We start from the raw sequence: 17,441 nt of genomic DNA, 5'->3' as shown, positions 1-17,441 counted from the left end.
CAAGAACCCTGCACTGACTGGAGGCCGCTGTACTCTCCTGTACTGTATACCACACTGCCACACTGGAAACCATACAGTATGTCAGTACACTGAAGGTTATACCTAAACAATTATAGGACATTTAGTGTGATGTTTAGGTTATGATAGAACAAGTCCTATGAGACTTTCCAATCATGATGCTGAAGATAAGAATAGAATATGATGCAACATACCAGTATTTTGGTGAATGTTACTGATGTTCAGTAAATTGGTTAAAGCATTAACATGTTAAGAGTACAAAGCAGAATAATGAAGCTAGTCCCCTGAGAATAGATGTGATCAATGTAGATTCAACAGAAATTGTGTACTTAATGCAAATTGAGTCTCAAATACCTTCAATGTAATTTAAGTGTGTAAATATTTAAAGTAATTTGATTTGTATTGAATATAAAATATCAAAGATAAGCCTTGGGGTTGAAATGTTATGTAGGGTACAAACGCTGCTCTCATGATACTCTCTCTCTCGCACACAGAGGCGAGGACACACAGACACGCACACACACACACACACACACACACACACACACACACACACACACACACACACACACACACACACACACACACACACACACACACACACACACACACACACACACACACACACACACACACACACACACACACACACACACACACACACACACACACACACACACACACTATCCCCTCTCCCAAATAAATGTCCTACTATTCCAGAACCACATTCTTACATTACTACCACCTCTACAATGTTACATTTCCAGAAAAATGAGATCTGTATGTTTTTTGTTAGGCACACAATGAAATAGAAGTGAAAAACTCATATTCTGGCATTTTCTGGTCATGAAATTCAAAAGGTTTGCAGTAAACTGCTCAAATCCATGGGGACTCCCTCAAACAGCATGGATAATGACAGGAAAGATGCAAACAGACATAAACAAACCCACAAGTGAGTCTGGGCCTGGCATCATTATCCTGCGTATACATCCCACCTCTATGGGATTGGGAATAAGCAGAATGCCTCTGACCCTCACTGCAGGGGGGCGGGTGGAGTTGTAAAAGAGGTCGGACACGGCCTAGTCAGAGAGCCCACCATAACCATGGTGAACAGGCTGGGGGGATGTGAGGGATAGAAGGATATTAACTTTTGAAGCGTAGGAGAAAATGTGAAAAACTATTGGCATATGCCTGTGAAATCCTCCAATCCCTCAACATACTGTTAGGAAAAAGGCCAATCTCTGAGGAGCAGGAAAACACATGCTCTCCACATAGCATTTTACATTGAATTATTTCTCTTCTGATACTTTCATGTGTAAATCATCCCTTGTAAAAATATACTTCTGATGTACAGTCATTTTTCTGATATTTTCTCATATAATTCGGTTTATTTAAAACCAACATATGATTTATATTTTATTTTAAACATCTACTGTTTCTGTGAATATAAAAGAACACAAAACAATTCTAACAACCTCACCATTGTGGAGACTGGGTGGGAGACTGAGCGGGAGTCTGGAGTGAGTTAATAAGAGACTGCAGTGTGTCTGATGGTGGGACAGAGAGCTGGCTGGCTGGCGTTGGACCACCCCTAATCTAATAATGGCATTGTCCACACCGCGGTTGGCTGGCCTCTGGGCTGGAGGCTGGTCAGGAGGGGGCTGGAGGAGCAGGGGAGGACTTCCCCTTCTTCCTGTCCTCTCCTCTGCTCCCTCCACTCTGCACATAGACTGAGCCTCTGTCTTCACAATTGCCTCCCAGCTGCTGGGGCTTGGGAAAACAACAGAGTGGGCTCTGTTGTCCGGCAGAAAGCACGATTGTTACGAGGGACCACTTTATTACAGGCACATGAGTGTGCCGAGACTTTAAAACGCACTCAAATGTCATGTGCACACCAAGTGACGGGGAAGAATAATTCTAGAGAAAAAAATACCTAAAAAAACAAACAATTGTGTGTCTGAATAACGGTGCAGGACAGAACGGGCCATTCATTGTGTTCCATAGGGAATGCTTGGACTCTCCTCCGCCCAAAAACAAAAAGGCTCTTTTTTTGATGCCATGGGCTGAATGCTTTGCTTTGCCACCCCGGCCCTAAGAAAACACGGGCCCCCTTTCTCCCTGCCGGCTGGCCCCACACACTAGATCCTATTAATGCAGCCCTCTCCCTGTGAGTGTGCCCACTGTGGAGGCCGAGGGCTGCGCAGAGCCAACGCAAAGACAAAACAGTTTGCTCAACATTAACAGGGAAAACACTGGCCGAGCGGAGAGGGAGAGGAAACTAAGTCAACTTCACACTGGAGGATGTGTTCTCCGTCAACTGATATTTTCCTTTGGGTCACGGGGTCCAATGAGTGCCAAGTATAAGGCGACTGGCCACCTTCATCCAGGAAAGGATTATGGGGAGCAATAGAGTTGTAAACAGGTGCTTTATAATGATATTCAGAGGTCATAGAGTATGGATTTATGTATCATAGCTGTAAAGTGCTCCTCTTAGGGTTATGAAGTTTATTTAACAGTACTGTCTTATCACAGAGCTCACTAGGTTCCCTAATGCCGGGTGAGATGCACTACAGCTCCAGTGATCTGCTGTCTTGTGTTGAGTACTGTTATCACTAGCATTGAGCTACTATGAGAGGCTGCAGGGTCCTGGCATAAATGACTAAATCCCAGCGCTGGTTTGGAATCCCCTCAGGTGACTAATTTAAGGCAGACACTCAGGTGTGACTTTACACATTACAACTGTTCATGTGACAGCCCTTGTCAAGATGCAGGCAGTTGATTAACGCAGCCTAAACAGGCGAGGTGTGGGAACACAAAGACGCTGCGCTGCCCTGCTGATAATTACAAGACCGCTAGGAGATGTTGTGTCATTAACATTAATAATGGAGGCGTGTTTATGTACATGCTTACATCACCAACAAAGACATGTGCGTTCCTAGCATATGTTCCCCACACAAATGTGCCATTGTGTGCCTTTCATCGTTTACACTCTCTCCAGTTTTCCCTTCACAAGCTAGGGCCCAGTGTCAGAGGAAATGGTGCCTAATGCAGTAATAAGGCCACTCAATATCCCCACTCTCTGTGTGTACCTTAACCATGACTTAACAAAGAAAAGGAAGCCGGAAGAGTCTTTCAGTGGCAAAGCAGATGTACGTCGACAAAACCTACAGAGCGAATCGTCCCAGATAGCCTGCACTGTTTGTGTTCATAACGTCTGGATGTGTTTTAACAGGCCAGCGACATTACTAGTCTTGCTGCTCGTCCACTTATCTTAATTTCCAAACCATCACAGCCATTGCTGAGGTTGTATCTATTAAGCCCTTTTTGTGCATCATTAAGTTTTAACAGGGGCGCGAAGCTTTACTGTTCAAATTGCACACGACTTTATTTAACGTCAGCGCTTCTTCTGCTTCCTGACAAGGAGTCACATTTCATAACTAATTAAATTGATCCCTCCCCCCGCCCAACACAGGCCACTAAACGGAATTATTTGCATCCAAGTGTCAATATATTAAATCACAGGGGCTAATGAGTTGGGTCAACGCTTTCTTTTATCTTTAGTCTTGCATGTGCACATCTTCATCAGCTAACAGTCTCCTTTAACTGGTGGGCTAGCATGTTATGTAAGGCTGGATCTATAGAGCTATCTCCCTCCCTGGGCTCAAGCCAAGCTGATATGATGAGACCGTTAGGGCCCCCGAATAATCCCACTACTGCCAGCCTAGCTAACACCGACTGGAAACACCCTATCACTCCCTGCTCTATTATTCTCTTGCTATAATGCTAGCAGTTGGTCTGGCTTGGCTAATTGGGGAACTTACACATTCCCTTTAACAATGTCTATTTTGGTGCGTTTTGCCAATGCATTAATAAGAGTCTCTTAGAAGATCATTTGCGCCCTGGAAAACAACAGAAACATATGAGAGGCATAAATTAGGAGCCATTATCGTTGTTCAATTAGGAGCCATTATCGTTGTTCAATTAGGAGCCATTATCGTTGTTCAATTAGGAGCCATTATCGTTGTTCAATTAGGAGCCATTATCGTTGTTCAATTAGGAGCCATTATCGTTGTTCAATTAGGAGCCATTATCGTTGTTCAATTAGGAGCCATTATCGTTGTTCAATTAGCAGCCTCCCTTGTGTTTATCTAAAGTTCATTTGAAATGATTCCCCATTATATGGTAGCAGTGTGCTTTGTTCTCACTAAAATGTTAACCAAATAAAATGTTGGGTGCAATTACCGTTCATTGGATTACACGGGCAAAGCATATTGTGTGTAGACTACAGTACCGTACAGGCTCCTGAGTGGCGTAGCGGTCTAAGGCACTGCCTCTCAGTGCAAGAGGTGTCATTACAGACCCTGGTTCGATCTCGGGCTGTATCACGGCTGTGATCGGGAGTCCCATAGGGCGACGCACAATTGGCCCAGCATCGTCCGGGTTAGGGGAGGGTTTGGCCGGGGTAGGTCGTCATTGTAAATAAGAATTTGTTCTTAACTGACTTGCCTAGTTAAATAAAATTACAGTGAGGCAGTAAATTGGGTGAATTACTGTATTGGTTTGTGTCACATGATCTTTAGATAGGGTATGACGGGCAAGGTACCCTATTACAATGACTGTAAATAATGAAAACCGAGCAGGAGCCAGAGTGACCTTTAAAGACTATGGCACCGTGCAGAAATGGACCACTTAGGCTGGGGGTGGATATCTACAAACTGTAGTCAATGACTCCCACTCTTGCATTTGCCCTGATAATCTCCTGTATGTTACACTATAGGTTAGAATACTACGAGTCATGTTCAAGGAATAAGTGTGTGACTCAGAGACACGCAAATAGGAGAGCCACACAGCACACTGCTGCAGTAGAACTGGAGCGGTTCACCTGCACACTGACTAGCATAGCGGCAGTAGCACCTTACAGACAGACAGACAGACAGACAGACAGACAGACAGACAGACAGACAGACAGACAGACAGACAGACAGACAGACAGACAGACAGACAGACAGACAGACAGACAGTGCCCATATAGAGGGGAGAGGGATTGTTGCCTTCATTCAAAAACCAATGTGTGTGTGTGACACAAAGGACTCTGTGTTTAATTAGGAGGTCCCTATTGGCTGAGCAGACAGGACCCGCTTTTATAGAGCTTCCCCTGTGAATTCTATCAGCGCTTTGCAACACTGGGACATGGAGCTGCATCCTGAACATCTCTAAACAGGCTGCTATTCTTTCTAATGTGTTTATGTGGGATTTCAAAAACAGACTCAGAGAGACCGCGAAAGACTGGTAGGTTAATAAAAGCAAATGATGTATTCAGGAATTTGTGGCTTTAGTCTGTTAATCAATGATAATGGTGAAGAAGAAAAATGATACACAATAACAGCTTAATGAGTATTTGCATGTAATGGAATGAATTCTACCTTGAGACAGACACGTGTGTAACTTCAACTGTATGCCAATTTCAGCCTTTAAACACATACACTGTCAACAATGGTTTGATTGTATAAAGGAAGCTTTTGTGTCAACCGGGGAATTTATTGAACGTTCCCTAGTCATACCCCCAAAATATATATCAAGTGAGAAAGGAAGCTGCTACTGATTAACCCTGTATTGGGGCCCTGGCCTGGCTAGCCCCTGGGCCCCTGGGCTCTGGACCCCTGGGCTCTGGACCCCTGGGCTCTGGACCCCTGGGCTCTGGACCCCTGGGCTCTGGACGCCTGGGCCCTGGACCCTTGGGCCTGTCATGCTTCTTCAAGCTCTACTGCTGTTAAATGACCACAGCAGAGGGAGGGAGGCCGGCTCTACGGCCTGGGGATACTGTGCTGCACATATGAGAGGAATCAGGCCCTCACTAGCTCTTGAGCAGGGCCATATGTCTGTCTGTCTGTCTGTCTGTCTGTCAGCCAGCCAGCCAGCCAGCCAGCCAGCCAGCCAGCCAGCCAGCGAGCCAGCCAGCCAGCCAGGCCCCTGAAAGTAGAGCTTCTCCTCAGGCTCTCTCTACACCTTCTCTATGTTAACACTCTATAACCTATAACAACACCTATAACACACTGATAAACACACAAACCCATAGGATACACACACACACACACATACACACACAAATACAAGCATGGTCATATAACATATAAAGGCACCCACACACATGTACACAAGTTCTGCAGTATGTGTGAGTTGTTGTATTGTGGTGTTGCTGTGCTTTATAGGAGTGTGTCTGCCTGGCAGGCTGGGATGTGGAGGTGGTTAGCTAGCCCTTGTGTAATTAAATAGTATCTTTAATCTGGGAACTGTCTGCAGCTATTATCATTTAACCCTTAGAAGTCCCCTGCTGTTCCTCCACACCATTTAAAACCACATGTGAGGAAACCTTTTCCACTTTGAAGTGAGGGCTGACAACAAGGCACTGGTCTTTTCTCTTTTAACTAAGGCAATGGAACTTCTTTAAAGCCAAACAACAAGTACCAACCAGCACACTCTGTGCTCTTGGTAGATGCTATGGGGGGCAAAATATTATGGCGAGGAAATAATTATGTTTGTATTAAATTATAGTTTTTTTTAACCTTGTATATTTTTGTAGTAACATAAATAAATGTAATATTTCAATAACCTTAAGTCCAAAATAGCTCCAAATAGAACACAGATCTAAGAACAATAATTCTCTATATAAAGTGAATCTACAATAGGGATCATTCCCAGCCAGAGGGACAAATAGAGATGAATAAAGTGTAGAGTGACTCAAAATGAGTGGATCAGTGGACGGTATAACTCCTGGGAGGGGTGTGGATGTAGCCACCCTGTGCAGGCTGGAGGGTTTGGTGGAGAGGGGGTTGGGAGATTGGGGGAGAGGGGGTTGGGAGATTGAGGGAGATGGGGTTGGGAGATTGGGGGAGATAGGGTTGGGAGATTGGGGGAGAGGGGGTTGGGAGATTGGGGGAGAGGGGGTTGGGAGATTGGGGCAGAGGGGTTGGGAGATTGGGGGAGAGGGGGTTGGGAGATTGAGGGAGATGGGGTTGGGCGATTGGGGGAGAGGGGTTGGGAGATTGAGGGAGATGGGGTTGGGAGATTGGGGGAGAGGGGGTTGGGATATTGAGGGAGATGGGGTTGGGAGATTGGGGGAGGGGGGTTGGGAGATTGGGGAGAGGGGTTGGGAGATTGAGGGAGATGGGGTTGGGAGATTGGGGGAGATGGGGCTGGGAGATTGGGGGAGATGGGGCTGGGAGATTGGGGGAGAGGGGTTGGGAGATTGGGGGAGAGGAGGTTGGGAGATTGGGGAGAAGGGGTTGGGAGATTGGGGGAGAGGGGTTGGGAGATTGAGGAGATGGGGTTGGGAGATTGGGGGAGAGGGGTTGGGAGATTGGGGGAGGAGGTTGGGAGATTGGGGAGAAGGGGTTGGGAGATTGGGGGAGAGGGGTTGGGAGATGTTGGGAGAGGGGTTGGGAGATTGAGGGAGAGGGTTGGGAGATTGGGGGAGAGGAGGTTGGGTGATTGGGGAGAAGGGGTTGCTAGATTGGGGGAAAGGGGGTTGGGAGATGGGGTTGGGGATTGGGGGAGAGGAGGTTGGGAGATTGAGGGAGAGGGGTTGGGGAGAGGGGTTGGGAGAGGGGTTGGGAGATTGGGGGAGAGGAGGTTGGGAGATTGGGGGAGAGGAGGTTGGGAGAGAGGGGGTTGGGAGGTGGAGGAGTAAGGGTTGACAGTGGAAGTCACATGGAGGTCCTTCACAGGAGCAGGAAGAGGGAAAGCAGCTCTGAGCTAGATAAGTAGAACCAGACCTGGATTAAAAGCGTGAACCAACAATGGTCTCCATACAAAACTCATATCAGTGGGATCTTTATATCATTGCTAAACATACGGTGCAACAATGCCAGCTCAGAGTTATAATTATAAACATAGGTAATAATGTATGGATTGTTATTGTGTTATTGTGAATGTGAGGACAGACAGACACATTGTAATTGACCTAACAGGGGTTTTCTGATTAAAAGCATCCCACATTTCATCTGGGGAGCTCCATTCCTTAACCTGCACTGTGTGAAGATAAATGTCAGCCTTTCAGGGAATATTTATTATCTTGCGTGTGTGTGTGTCACTTCGACTCACACCGTACCAGCCCCATCTTTCAGGAATGCATGGACTGTTGCCATCCCCATGCACAGGAGATACACGGCAGCTCAGAAGCCTCGTGAGAGAGCAGGAATCTCCACCTGGCCTATATCTGTGTGAGAGCTCTGAGGGCAGAGGGGCTGGAGGATTGGGGGCTTTGTGGGGATGGGGCCTGTTACTATAGCCAGAAAGCTGCACTCCATCATAGCACGGCAAGGCAGCCCCCAAATTCTCTCTGACCCCCACCTGTCATCACAACCTCCCAGTCAGTTGGCCTCTGTGGGCAGGGAGCAGACCTTCAAACAATTACCACCCCCAATAGACTGACCAAGAGGTCTTCTGAGTCTGGAGTTGCCACTGGGTTGGATCAAATACAGCCATTAGAGAAACTAATAAAAATTCCTTCAATCCATGGCGATTATCTCTATATAAAAATATCCTCTTCACAGAAACATGTGTTTGGCCAACAACAGCAGTCACCACCATTTTATTAAGTCATTTCATAGACTGCTACCCATGCTGCTAACATATGGCTGTGCTGCCATTCACTCCGATATAATTACAGAAAGCCATATGAAAGACAGCCTGGGCTCTGACGTTAAAATAAAACCGGATTTGTTGCTATTGGGGAGGAATAAAAAGTGGGTGTAACTGTCAAGGAGACAGCCCCTAACAACCCAATCGAGTGCCGGTCGATGTGGTTGATTGATGCAGAGGCTAAACAAACAGGCAGAACAGAGCTCTGCTTAGCGTCTATTTCTGCCTTTCTGTCTTCTTAACTCACTGGCTTTCCATGGTCGCATTCACACAGCTTTGATGACTCTGTTACGTAAGAAACACATGCTCTGTTACGGATCAGATTTACTTCAACATTTTGCTTTTAATTGTGACAAGCCTCTAGTTGATACCTAATGGTGTTCATCAAGTTTAATACCTGATTCACATAACAGTAATCTCTCCCTGAGTGGAATTGAACAATAACAAGGGACGACTAGAGGAAATAAAAACGAGTTAAAAAAAAAATACAGAGCCTTGATCTTTAAACTTCTGATAAGCCCCTAACACTGTAATCACAACATCTGTTATCTTAAAACAAGTGACATTGTAATCCCGAAGGACAAAGACTCAATCTCTCTCCCTCCTCTAAGTAGAACTAGATGAAAAGAGAGAGAAGGCCATTCAAAAGGAGACTCGATTAAATTGGACCATGCCTTGTTCCAGACCGCTCTGCCTGTTTCTGCACCTCCCTCCCTCCCTCCCTCCCACACTCCCTCCGTCCTCCCCCCTCTCTCCCTCTCCCCCTCTCTCCCCTTCCTCTCTCCATCTCTCCCTCCCTCCCTCCCTCCCTCCCTCCCTCCCTCCGTGCCTTGTTCCAGACCGCTCTGCCTGTTTCTGCACACCCCTCCCTAACTCCCTCCATCCTTGCATCTCTCCCTCCCTCCCTCCACCCCCCCTCTCTCGCTCTCCCTCCCTCCCCCTCCCTCCCTCCCTCCCTCCCTCCCTCCCTCCCTCCATCCCTCCCTCCCTCCCTACGTCCTTTCCTCCCTCCCTCCCTCCGTCCCTCCCTCCCCTCTCTCTATCCCTCTCTCTCCCCTCCCTCCCTCCCCTCTCTCTCTATCCCCTCCCTTCCTCCCCTCTCTCTCTCCCCTCTCTCTCTCAAACCCCTCCCTCCCCCTCCCTCTCTCTATCCCCTCCCTCCCTCCCTCTCTCCCTCTCTCTCTCCCCCTCTCTCTCCCCTCTCTCTCTCTCCCCCTCCCTCCCTCCCTCCCTCCCTCCCTCCCTCCCTCAAAGAAAACCCCTGAAAGTGCATGGCATGCCAGGGAGGGTGTCCAGTTACGGTCCTGGAGGTTTTATTTGTATTCCTCCGGTCCGGTTTACAATCCCCACTGATGTGATCAGTTACACCATCAATACAGCACCAGAATCTGAAGCGCTTTCCACCTGGAGCTAAACTACAAGCACTTTGATGGTGAGGAGGAGGATCTGTAGTAAAGTCCACTGTTCTCCATACTAACAGCAGGGTAACCCAATCCCCCAGTGCTGTTTTACCACTGCTAAAAGTCTGCAGACTGGAAGCTTGTTTAGAGTACTAATTCACTCAAAGCTGTTGCATATTAAGAGGACGGGGGCATTTTTAAGAGCAGGACTAACGAAAACAGAGTGCCGCCGAGGTGCCTCGCTACCTCGCCCCGGCCTGCCTCATCCCTCCCCTCATCCCTTTGGTTGGCCATCTTTACGAGCAGCCAGACCAGCCCCACAGAGGACAGAGTAAAACTGGGTCACGAGGGGAGAAAATGTAATGAAGTAAGCATTAAAGGACTTGCGGTAGGATAAACAAAATGTCTAACATGATCAAACTGATTTGAAGTTGTTGTGAGAGTAATCTATGCTTGATAAGGGCCTGGTGAGGGTTGTAAACAAGCAGATAGACTGAGGGGAGCGCAGCAGATGGTGTAAATATGTGTCTCTTTTGTTTAATTGTAGATATAGTGGTGTTTCATCAGGACAGATCACAGGGACAGAGTCTGGGGAAGGCTGCCTTGGCTGGAGACACAGATCTTTACATCTAGGGGCCTCTCTATCTGTTTGAAATAGAGCCATACACTTTCATACCTCCCCATGTGTGGTGGAAGAGATATAACACCCTCGTCACTGAACTGCTCATCAAGGGGAATTTCCAGGTAGCACATTAGTCTTTAACCACAGCATGAAAGAGTGGAGTGTGGACCTGTCAAAGTATGATGTGTTGTTATGCTGTGTGAGTGAGCCCAGGAGTAAAGAGTCTTTATTAAGGGGCCTTGGTCCCAGGGCATAGGGTGCTCTATTCTAGAGGGTATGCTAGTGAGGGTACTGTGCTAGAGAGCAGAGTGAGATCCTCTTTGGTGGAGTGACGGGGAGTCATTTCTCACAAACACACTGGACAGTGACAGCAGCACCAGAGGCCAGCTCTCTGGCCTCTCCACCAGAAACAGACATTGACAGTGGGGCCTTTCTCTTGGGAAGTGCACTTGAAAGGGGGATTTTCATGGCCCAGCACTAAATCCTGCTTTTGTGCTTAATGCCGTGTAAATCCAAGGGGTTTGCTTTTCTGCTTTGCCTCCACACATCACAGGGACTGTGGACTGGGGAGAACCCTGGAGGAGTGGAGAGGGAAGGGGGTGATGAGGGGCTCTATAGCCCCCTCCACCATTCAACTGGGACCTTTACAAAGTACAGATTTTCAGCAAGGAAAAACATGTTTACATCAAAGTATGGAACTGATAATGAAGCCATTTGTGATGGTGAATTGAGAGGAGAATTATGTTTTAATGATCCTCCTCGGAACAGAGAACAGAGACAGAGAGAGAGAGAGAGAGCCAGAGACTGAGAGAGAGAGAGAGAGAGAGAGAGAGAGAGAGAGAGAGAGAGAGAGAGAGAGAGAGAGAGAGAGAGAGAGAGAGAGAGAGAGAGAGAGAGAGAGAGAGAGAGAGAGGGTGTGTGTTGGTAGTGAGTGTGTGTTGGTAGTGAGTGTGTGTTGGTAATGAGTGTGTGTTGGTAGTGAGTGTGTGTTGTTAGTGAGTGTGTGTTGGTAGTGAGTGTGTGTTGGTAGTGAGTGTGTGTTGGTAATGAGTGTGTGTTGGTAGTGAGTGTGTGTTGTTAGTGAGTGTGTGTTGGTAGTGAGTGTGTGTTGGTAGTGAGTGTGTGTAGGTAGTGGGTGTGTGTTGGTATTGAGTGTGTGTTGGTAGTGGGTGTGTGTTGGTAGTGAGTGTATGTTGGTAGTGAGTGTGTGTTGGTAGTGAGTGTGTGTTAGTGATGAGTGTGTGTTGGTAGTGAGTGTGTGTTAGTGATGAGTGTGTGTTGGTAGTGAGTGTGTGTAGGTAGTGGGTGTGTGTTGGTAGTGAGTGTGTGTTGGTAGTGAGTGTGTGTTGGTAGTGAGTGTGTGTTGGTAATGAGTGTGTGTTGGTAGTGAGTGTGTGTTGGTAGTGAGTGTGTGTTGGTAGTGAGTGTGTGTTAGTGATGAGTGTGTGTTGGTAGTGAGTGTGTGTTGGTAGTGAGTGTGTGTTGGTAGTGAGTGTGTGTTGGTAGTGAGTGTGTGTTAGTGATGAGTGTGTGTTGGTAGTGAGTGTGTGTTGGTAGTGAGTGTGTGTTGGTAATGAGTGTGTGTTGGTAGTGAGTGTGTGTTGGTAGTGAGTGTGTGTTGGTAGTGAGTGTGTGTTGGTAATGAGTGTGTGTTGGTAGTGAGTGTGTGTTGGTAGTGAGTGTGTGTTGGTAGTGAGTGTGTGTTAGTGATGAGTGTGTGTTGGTAGTGAGTGTGTGTTGGTAGTGAGTGTGTGTTGGTAATGAGTGTGTGTTGGTAGTGAGTGTGTGTTGGTAGTGGGTGTGTGTTGGTAGTGAGTGTGTGTTGGTAGTGAGTGTGTGTTGGTAGTGAGTGTGTGTTGGTAGTGAGTGTGTGTTGGTAGTGAGTGTGTGTTGGTAGTGAGTGTGTGTTGGTAGTGAGTGTGTGTTGGTAGTGAGTGTGTGTTGGTAATGAGTGTGTGTTGGTAGTGAGTGTGTGTTGGTAGTGAGTGTGTGTTGGTAGTGAGTGTGTGTTGGTAGTGAGTGTGTGTTGGTAGTGAGTGTGTGTTGGTAGTGAGTGTGTAGTAGTAGCAGGATAAGTAATAGGTGGGTCATAGGAGAAGACTGCTCCTGGCACCAGACTACAGTAAAGCCTTGGATTTCCTCAGACGTCTGGGCTGGGGCAACGGCCTTGACTACAGCCAGCCACTGACCGACCACCCCTACCCAGAGTAGCCAGCCTGTCTGTTTCCAACACTCAACATGGGTGGTCCCTAACCTGACCACACTGTACTGTACCACCTCACCAACACACACACCCAACACTCCCCACATATACATCCCACACACTGGCACTCTCCCTCCTCTCCTCTCCTCCTGCTACCTCTCATGTTGTTTTCTTTCTTTCTTTCAGCAAATATGCCATGTTTATTTATGGTGCCCTCGTTCCATTTTTCTTGGTCTGTGTCTCGTGTGAATACTCTCGCCCCTCCACCCCCATTTACATGTTTTTATCCATTTTCCATAATTACTTAGGGGAGAAAAGAACACAATCCACTTTGAAGAGAAAACGCATGGCAATGACCACCACCATACACACTGACATTACTCCAATAAAACCTTCATTTTCAATCTGAGCTGAGCATGAAACGAGCTATTCTAAGTGCACCTTTATAAATATTTTACTCTTGTTCAAGTACATTAACAAACATTTAAAGGACGAAAAACTGAATACTATATTAAACAAACTTCTTCTTCCGTCAAAAACAGTATCTCCTTTAGCCACCACATTGACGTGAACAACATTTTCCCCTCACTAACAATATGCTGTGAACAGTAGCCCCGGTGCTGTCTAAAGGCCTGCCACGTCGCTCAATTGGGCTGGTATCATTTCCAAGGCAGCATTTACCAGCCTCTTTCATGTCCCCACCTCCACCCTCCAGACACTTCTCTCTCTACCAGCAGCAGCATGCTTCATTAGGTGTCGCTACATTCTCTTCTCTCCATCTTTGTTAATTAGGATGTGATAATTATTCCCCTCTGTCTTTACCCCTCCCAATTACCGATGGCCAATTATCACGTAATGTGAATGACGACTGTAAGACAGAAGTGACAGAAGAATGAAGCGAGAGAGAAAGAAGGAAGGAGACCGAGAGAAAGATAAAGGAAGACAGTAAAGTACCCGTGTAATGTCTGTCAGACAGAATCCCATAGAGGAAACCCCACGAGATTAGACATGTGGCCTGTGGTGGGGTGTGGCTGGGGAAGGAGAGGCCAGTGAGACAGTGGAAGGGTGAGGGGAACACATGAGATTAGACATGTGGCCTGTGGTGGGGTGTGGCTGGGGAAGGAGAGGCCAGTGAGACAGTGGAAGGGTGAGGGGAACACATGAGATTAGACATGTGGCCTGTGGTGGGGTGTGGCTGGGGAAGGAGAGGCCAGTGAGACAGTGGAAGGGTGAGGGGAACACATGAGATTAGACATGTGGCCTGTGGTGGGGTGTGGCTGGGGAAGGAGAGGCCAGTGAGACAGTGGAAGGGTGAGGGGAACACATGAGATTAGACATGTGGCCTGTGGTGGGGTGTGGCTGGGGAAGGAGAGGCCAGTGAGACAGTGGAAGGGTGAGGGAACACATGAGATTAGACATGTGGCCTGTGGTGGGGTGTGGCTGGGGAAGGAGAGGCCAGTGAGACAGTGGAAGGGTGAGGGGAACACATGAGATTAGACATGTGGCCTGTGGTGGGGTGTGGCTGGGGAAGGAGAGGCCAGTGAGACAGTGGAAGGGTGAGGGAACACATGAGATTAGACATGTGGCCTGTGGTGGGGTGTGGCTGGGGAAGGAGAGGCCAGTGAGACAGTGGAAGGGTGAGGGGAACACATGAGATTAGACATGTGGCCTGTGGTGGGGTGTGGCTGGGGAAGGAGAGGCCAGTGAGACAGTGGAAGGGTGAGGGGAACACATGAGATTAGACATGTGGCCTGTGGTGGGGTGTGGCTGGGGAAGGAGAGGCCAGTGAGACAGTGGAAGGGTGAGGGGAACACATGAGCGAGCCACTGACCTGAATCTGCTGCTGGAGGATATTGATTTTGTGCTGCTGCTGCAGAAGCTGCTGCTGTTGTCTGGCAATCTGTAGATAAACACCAGAGAAGAAGAGTCACGACAGTCAGAAACATGTTCCTCTCATCTCAGAGTACAGTGCATGCTTATACCACTCAGCCAGGCCGGGGACCGACTAGCAACTGACACTAAGGAAAACATGACACTGTAACTGCAGGACAGTATTTGCAAACAAGAAGTCATGGTGATCTGAGCCCCATTACAACATATCACCACCTGCCTAAAGACGTGACAAGTCAACAGTGGCCTTCAGCATTAGGCATAGTATTGCAGAGCTGTCGATGATGTGGCCTTGCTGGGCTAGCTTGTTTTCTGGCTATGTGCTTGCCGAGGAGGGCTGTGATGCACAGTCTGAGATGGGGAAGCAGAGACGGAGATTGATGTGTTTACAATAGTGGTAACTGGTGTAGGCTGAGCTGGACCGGGCCGGGCTGGGTAGGAGTGTTCTGTCAGACTCCTATCCCTCTCCTCTGAGTGGCACGGCATCTATCCCAGCAGCCTCTCTGTCTAACTACATGCTCGCTTCATTGAGCATGACAACCTAGTTTTAAGTGTCATTTAATTTTCATTTTCAAATATAATTACAAAGTGTTCACTGCAAGATATCAGTCGTCTGCAAATGTGTCAGGATTAATTTGTGCTTCTTCACGAGTGTCAACAGTTAATTACTGTGTCGTGTCTGGATGGCTAAATGACATTCTAACTCTGGGCAGGTTCTCCTCTTCTCCCCCCACTCTATCCTACCCTTTTCTTCTTCATTGGGGGATAGACAGATCTGCTCTCTCTCATACATGATGGCAAAACATGCAAATATCCTAAATCACTATATAGTTTATTAATATCAACATAGCATACCATGGAACACCCTTCTTCATAATACTGTGATTTCACATATGGAAGAAAACAAAAAAACAAATTTAGTTGATAGTAAAAGATGATTGAACAATAGCAGGATTGAACGGTATACAGTACTGTACATAACATCCCAGGTAATTGACCTTTACAGTTATTAACACATGCAGGACTGAAAGCTGTAGGGAGAAGGCTAACTGTAATTGTAGGCTACAGTCCAGGCTGGTAATTTACTCCTGGCCATTAGGAGGTGATAATAAACCCGTCGCTAGTGTGGACAGATCCCGTCCTTATTTCCAACCAGACATTAACACAGTTCATGGGCTGTGCTAATTTGCTGATTGGTACAATATGCCTCATTTGGCTGATTTGTGCCACCCTTCTAAAGCAGGGAGAGATTGTTCTAGTAGGGCTCTATTTACAAGATATAGACGACCTCCAATGTTTAATATCATGTTTAATTCACATAGCCACTAAAATGTGTTAATACAAGTCATAATATCATTTTTCTCAACACACAGCATAAATGTGGGTGAGAGAGCATGACGACACTTAGATGAAATACTCAAGCTAATATATGGTAAAATAAAACATCTTTTAAATCTAATATCATTTCAAATTCCTAATAAGTAATAACACTTTACTGGCATCTTTCAGCAATAAAGTTTCCTGATGAATCAATAGAGTGTTTAGGGATTTTTTATGCATTTAGTAAAGGGAGGAATATGTGTAAGATGTATAACGACAGGAAAGTGGTAGAGAAAGAGAGAGACAGAGAGCGAGAGACAGAGACAGAGACAGAGAGACAGATAGAGATACAGAGAGAGAGAGAGAGAGATACAGAGAGAGAGAGATACAGAGAGAGAGATAGAGAGAGAGAGAGAGAGAGAGAGAGAGAGAGAGAGAGAGAGAGAGAGAGAGAGAGAGAGAGAGAGAGAGAGAGAGAGAGAGAGAGAGAGAGAGAGAGAGAGAGAGAGAGAGAGAGAGAGAGAGAGAGAGAGAGAGAGAGAGAGAGAGAGAGAGAGAGAGAGAGAGAGAGAGAGAGAGAGAGAGAGAGAGAGAGAGAGAGAGATACAGAGAGAGAGAGAGAGAGAGAGAGATACAGAGAGAGAGAGAGAGACAGAGAGAGAGAGAGAGAGAGAGAGAGAGAGAGAGAGAGAGAGAGAGAGAGAGAGAGAGACAGAGAGAGAGAGAGAGAGAGAGAGAGAGAGAGAGAGAGAGAGAGAGAGAGAGAGAGAGAGAGAGAGAGAGAGAGAGAACACACATACACAACCAGTGTGTTCTTACCTGTTCCTGTTGCTGGCGGGCCAGCTCCATTTGCTGTCTCTGTTTCTCCATCTGTGAGGCGGCCAGCTTCTTCTGCTCATCGTGAGCGGCCAGGAGCTGCTCTCTCAGGCTGATCAGCTGAGTGATCATGGTGCTCAGCTGGTGCTCCTTCTCTACCAGGCTCTCTGGAGTACCTGGAGGGGGGGAACAGGGGTCAGGTGAAAGGTTAGAGGTCAGCAGGGTGATCATGGTTAGGGGTGTCAGTATAGAGATGGACACACAGTACTCACATGTGTACTATACAGAGAATACCCTTGAGCACACATGGACAAAACAGATACAGATACAGTACAAGCATGAGAGAGAACATCTATGAAAAACCAAGAAACAGGTTATTTCTAGGCTTCTACAGTATGTGTCAGGATCCTTATTTCAATGAGATGAAAATAAATGCAGAACATGTTTTATTGTACTATTCTATGAATCTATTAATATCAACATCTGAAATACTTGGCCTGTCAAAGAAGACTTTAGTGTCTCACGCTGGCCT

At 47.0% G+C, this 17,441-nt stretch overlaps 1 protein-coding gene across 16 annotated transcripts in view; it reads right to left on the bottom strand.

The window, feature by feature from the left end:
* Window positions 1-17,441, bottom strand: part of LOC118377533 (transcription factor SOX-6-like) — a 227,105-nt gene that overhangs the window by 81,819 nt on the left and 127,845 nt on the right. For 11 of the 16 annotated variants that reach the window (XM_052483931.1, XM_052483926.1, XM_052483943.1 and 8 more), the window contains 3 exons: window positions 16,913-17,085; window positions 15,629-15,652; window positions 14,715-14,783 (listed from right to left, as the gene is read on the bottom strand). In XM_052483931.1, the coding sequence (XP_052339891.1) occupies window positions 14,715-14,783; window positions 15,629-15,652; window positions 16,913-17,085 (266 nt within the window). The remainder of the gene's footprint in view (window positions 1-14,714; window positions 14,784-15,628; window positions 15,653-16,912; window positions 17,086-17,441) is intronic. The other 5 variants (XM_052483914.1, XM_052483918.1, XM_052483921.1 and 2 more) reach the window with 1 other exon arrangement.

Source organism: Oncorhynchus keta, chromosome 2 (genome assembly GCF_023373465.1).
Source record: "Oncorhynchus keta strain PuntledgeMale-10-30-2019 chromosome 2, Oket_V2, whole genome shotgun sequence".
In the NCBI taxonomy this organism is placed as follows: domain Eukaryota; kingdom Metazoa; phylum Chordata; class Actinopteri; order Salmoniformes; family Salmonidae; genus Oncorhynchus; species Oncorhynchus keta.
Note: the sequence above shows the minus strand (reverse complement) of the source record. Positions and strands in the feature narration are given on the sequence as shown.